At 53.8% G+C, this 5,000-nt stretch overlaps 2 protein-coding genes across 5 annotated transcripts in view; one reads left to right on the plus strand and one right to left on the minus strand.

Annotated features, from left to right (window-relative positions):
- LOC135112133 (hemicentin-2-like) overlaps positions 1 to 5,000 on the plus strand; it is a 280,248-nt gene that overhangs the window by 210,503 nt on the left and 64,745 nt on the right. The window lies entirely within an intron of this gene.
- Positions 1 to 5,000, minus strand: part of LOC135112132 (mucin-19-like) — a 77,503-nt gene that overhangs the window by 2,316 nt on the left and 70,187 nt on the right. Inside the window, exon 5 of the mRNA XM_064026155.1 lies at positions 1 to 5,000. This exon is cut by the window's left edge and continues 2,316 nt beyond it; it is cut by the window's right edge and continues 467 nt beyond it. Coding sequence (XP_063882225.1) covers positions 1 to 5,000 — 5,000 coding nt within the window.

Here is a 5,000-nt window from a genome sequence, read left to right on the forward strand (position 1 = left end):
TATTGAAGGACGATTGAGCCTACGACGATTGGCAGGTGTGGCGGGGGTCGTAGCAGTCGTGGCAGGAGTAGCATTAGTAGTAGTAGTTGTGGAAGTAGTAGTAGTTTGAGTTTGACCTCTTCCTCTTCCTCTACTCACTTGGCTGTTTCTGGAAGAGGTCCTGATGGAGTTGCTGGAAAATCTGGCTGATCCTCTGGTACTGGAGATCCTGGAAGTAAGGGCCTTTCCCGGAGTCCGCGGGGGTGGAGTGGTGGTCGTCGCTGAAGCCTCTGGTCTGTAGGTCGTTGCTGGGTCAGCCTCTTCGACGAAGTTAGCCTCAGTCGTCTCCTCGTCCTCGAACTTCGTCGTGGGGAGGTACTCTGGTTCGTCCGTGGTCGTCTCGCTGGGAGTAAAGATTCCATTGTCGTTGTCGTTTTGTGACTCGAATGCCTCGTTAACTCTTGCGATGTCGTGTGACCCTTGACTGACAGACCCACTGGTGCTGCCGGTACCTCCTGACGCTCCACTGACTGATGCACTTGTCCTCTCAATTTCTTGGTAGGTTTTGCCGAATGACCCACTGGCTCTGATGGCGCCTTGTGATCCTTGACTGGCTGATCCACTGCTTTTACCTTGTGAGCCTTGGCTAGTTGATCCGCTAGTCCTATCGATTTCTTGGTATGTTCGACTAACTGATCCACCGGCTCTGCGAGTATCTTGTGAGCGTTCACTGACTGATCCACTTGTCGTCCTTGTATTTTGTGAGCTTTGACTGACTGATCCACTTGTCCTGATGCCCTGTGAGCCTTGACCAACAGATCCACTGGTCGTTCTTGTATCTTGTGAGGCTGTAACTGATCCTTTGTTGCTGAAATCCTGTGAATCCTCATTAAGATCAACAGCAGATGAGGCCGTGCGAGTGAGGGCGTTGATGGCCTGCACGGAGGAGGACACAGGGCTCCCTCTCCCCCTCGAGGATACCCTGGACGCCGGCTGGTCTTGGTTCACAGACGGCCCGCGGTGTCGTGAAGATCCACTCAAGCTGGAGGCGTGAGAGATCGGTGACTCGTGGAATCCTGTCTGATGGAATGTTGATGAGACACCAGACCCTTGGGAAGACACGAATGAGGAACCAATAGACGAGGAACTGCCTGAAGAAGAACTTTGTTGCGGTACAGGTGACTCCCTTGCAGCCTCTTCCTCTACTCTCCCAGAACCACCCTGAACTTGTGCCCCTAGGGAATTCCCCACACGATCCCTTTGAGTAGTGGTCGTAGTTGAAGTTTGAGTCGCTCTGGAGGATCCTGCACCACCTGAAAACCTGTGGCCACCTCGGGGGATGGATTGAGAGGCGCCATTGACCGCGGCGCCGTTGGAGGTCCAGAAGGCGGTCTGGAGGAGGTAAGGACTGGGGGTGAATTTCTTCTTCCCTCGGCTCCTGGTGATGGGTCTCGAGGTCGGGGATGATCTAGTCGTGGCGCGCGTCTGGTGGATCTCATGGGCGACCCTCTCTGCCGCTGTTAACGCTGTTACATCCCCGCGGGGAATTGTAACATGTGCTCCTCTTACTGATACTGAAGCCCCTGCTGATGTCCCCTCCGATCCTTCTTGTGTCGATACTCCTACTTGTCCTGTCCTCGTCCTTCCTCTTATGCTTGTTCTTGCCCCTCCACTTACTGATCCTCCAACTCTTACTCCTCTTACTCCAGCACTAGACGATGATGCTGATCCAGTGCTGACGGATCCCCGGGAGCTCTGGAAACCACTTGATTCACTGGAGGCGACTGTATTTGCGTTCTGACTAACCGATCCTTGAGAGTGTGTGGAGGTGGAGGTGGAGTCCTGAGTGTTACTGTGGGTGGAAGAGCCTCTGGAGTGCTGCGTGTGGAATCCCTGTGTGCTGACTGAAGGGAGTCCCGACGTGCCCACTGATCCTTGATTATTCAGGGACGATGTGCTGTGCTTGCTGTCGAAGCTTCCGTGGACTGCGTTGTGTCCTTGAGTGTTATGTGAACTGAGGAATCCTTGTGATGTTCCTTGGGTGCTGAAGGATCCTTGTGATGTTCCTTGAATGTTACGTGACCCGTGTGATGTTCCTAGTGTGTTGAAGGATCCTTGTGATGTTCCTTGAGTGTTACGTGATCCTTGTGATGTTCCTTGAGTGGTGAAGGATCCTTGTGATGTTCCTTGAGTGTTACGTGATCCTTGTGATGTTCCTTGGGTGTTGAAGGATCCTTGTGATGTTCCTTGAGTGTTACGTGATCCTTGTGATGTTCCTTGAGTGTTGAAGGATCCCTGTGATGTTCCTTGGGTGTTGAATGATCCTTGTGATGTCCCTTGAGTGTTGAATGATCCTTGTGATGTCCCTTGAGTGTTGAAGGATCCTTGTGATGTTCCTTGAATGTTACGTGACCCGTGTGATGTTCCTAGTGTGTTGAAGGATCCTTGTGATGCTCCCTGCGTGTTGCGTGATCCTTGTGATGTTCCTTGGGTATTAAAGGATCCTTGTGATGTTCCTAGTGTGTTGAAAGATCCTTGTGATGTTCCTAGTGTGTTGAAAGATCCTTGTGATGCTCCCTGCGTGTTGCGTGATCCTTGTGATGTCCCTTGAGTGTTACGTGATCCTTGTGATGTTCCTTGGGTGTTGAAGGATCCTTGTGATGTTCCCTGGCTGTTAAAGGATCCTCGTGAACCTGTTCCTAGGGTGGTAAATGATCCTTGTGATGTTCCCTGCGTGTTGTGTGATCCTTGTGAAGTTCCTTGGGTGCTGAAGGATCCTTGTGATGTTCCTAGGGTGTTGAAGGATCCTTGTGATGTTCCCTGGGTATTGAATGATCCCTGAGTGTTCTGTGTGCTACCAAGACTCTGCCTGTTCAGTGATCCGCGGTTCCCTTGTGAGCTGAACGATGATCCTTGAGATGTAACAGCACTGGAAGCTTGCGAGCCTTGTGATCCACGGACGCTCTGAGTACCAGCTGATCCTTGATTGCTGAATGATCCATGATTACCAAAGGAGTTAGCGCTGAAGGATCCTTGTGAGTTGGCGGAAGTAGAGCCCTGTGAACCGAAAGATCCATGGGTGTTTTGTGAACCGGCTGAACCTTGAATTGTTCCACGACCTTGGGAGCTGAAGCTGGTGGATCCTCTGAAGGAAGAAGTGGAAGTGGCGCCAAGAGAACCGCTGGAAACTTGATTGTCTCCCTGGGAACCGAAGGAGGAGGAAATAGAGCCTCTTGATCCTGCAGAACCCGAGGCCGTGTTACTGAGAGAGCCACGGGAGCCAGATGCTGATCCTCCTACTCTTGAACTGGATGCGGCTTCTGAGGCTGGGAGTGTCGATCCGCGGATGGTGTTAGAGAGACTCCCTGATCCAAGAGAGGAGGCTGCATTACCTCTTACACCCGACGAAGAGGAGGAGGAGGAGAATGAGGAGGAAGCGTGGGAGTTGAAAGATGAGGACTGAAGGGCTGGTGATGATGAAGGAGAGGAAAGAGAGGAAGAGGAAAACGAGGAGGAAGGAGAAGAGGTAAATCCAGCGTGATTAATTCCAGTAGTGTCGCCATGTGCTCCAGACGCTGCCAGTGAGTCCTTCTCCCCGCGACGTGAAGTGGAGAGGCTGTTGAAGGGCTGGACGCCGCTCCCCTCCCTCACCTCCCCCCCAACCCTCACCACTCCTGCCGAAAACCCTGGGATTTTGAAAGGCACACTTGTGGTCTGCCGGGTAACTGGCTGGCGCGAGGTGGACGCCGCCTGGGTGCTTGAAAGAGGGCTTGAAAATGCTTGTGGTGGTGCAGCCTGGGTGGGGGTGAAACGTGGGGATGTGGTGGGGCTTCCTGGCTGGCGTGTAGAGAAGCTTGCCTGGCTGGTGGGGCGGAGTGGTTGTCTGGTAGTGATGGTGGATGGTTGTGAGGGGGAGAAGGCCGAGGACTGGCTGAGGGGGAATGGTGGCTGCCTGGTGGTGATGGTGGTGGGATGTGTTGGTTGCTTGGTAGGCACAGGAACAATGGAGGAGACACCTGTCCCTAATTCACGGCCAGTTAGCGCCACTGAGCCCCCTGACACACTGTTAACGCTGACATCCACGCCGCCTCTTCCGCCACTCGCTCCAGCCACGCTTCCCGCATCGAGCCTGTGTGAGGGGGTGAAGGAGGCCGCAGCGGAGCCTGGCGACGGACCTCCCTCCACGCTGTTCGCCTCCACGAAAGCCCCTCCATTGAAGCGCGAGGAGTGAAGGGAATCGGAGTGCTGCCTGACCCTCTGTGCAAAGCCATTAACAACTTCATTTCTGTTGGTATTCGAGCGCGAGGACGAGGCGGCGGCAGCGGCGGATCCTTGGTTATCAGAGACGATGCTTCCTGTCGCCAGGTCTGCATCACCTGGCGTGCTTCCTGTTGTTGATCTCACGCCGCCGAGGGAGGGATTAGTGGAGGAGGTGCCGCGCACTCCCCCCGTACCGGAGAAGGAGGAAGAGGAACCAGAGGAAAAGGATGCGGAGGAAGAGGAGGTTGTAGGAGCAAAAGATGAAGAAGAATCGAAAGAGGAGGAGGAAGGAGAGGAAGTAAAAGATGAGGAGCCGAAGGAAGTGGAGGAAGAGCCGAAAGAAGATGCCTGGGTGAAGGAAGAGGAGGAACCAAGGGAGGAAGGAGGAGTGACAGACGAGGAGTCAGTGTTGGTGAGCGTCCCTCGAGACAGAGAGTTCTGGCGGTTGATGGAGACGGTTGAGAACACCTGAGCCCCGGTGGGAATGGTCGGCTCGGGGGACTGGAGGATCTGGTTTGCTGTTGCGGGTCCACTGGTCTGCTTGAAGGAACCTGATTGACTAAAGCCTCTATTCCGACCAGCTGATTGGCCACTGACGAATCCACCGTTGCTTTCTTCATTGTGGCCTCCTGTCTGAATTCCTGAATGGCTATTGGCTAATCCACCGCTTCGACTCGCACTCTGATCACCTGATTGGCTGAATGCTGTAGACTGACTGTGTGATTGGCTATTGGTGAACTGTCCCGTCTGTGACTGGCTAT

Source organism: Scylla paramamosain, chromosome 23 (assembly GCF_035594125.1).
Source record: "Scylla paramamosain isolate STU-SP2022 chromosome 23, ASM3559412v1, whole genome shotgun sequence".
Lineage (NCBI taxonomy): Eukaryota > Metazoa > Arthropoda > Malacostraca > Decapoda > Portunidae > Scylla > Scylla paramamosain.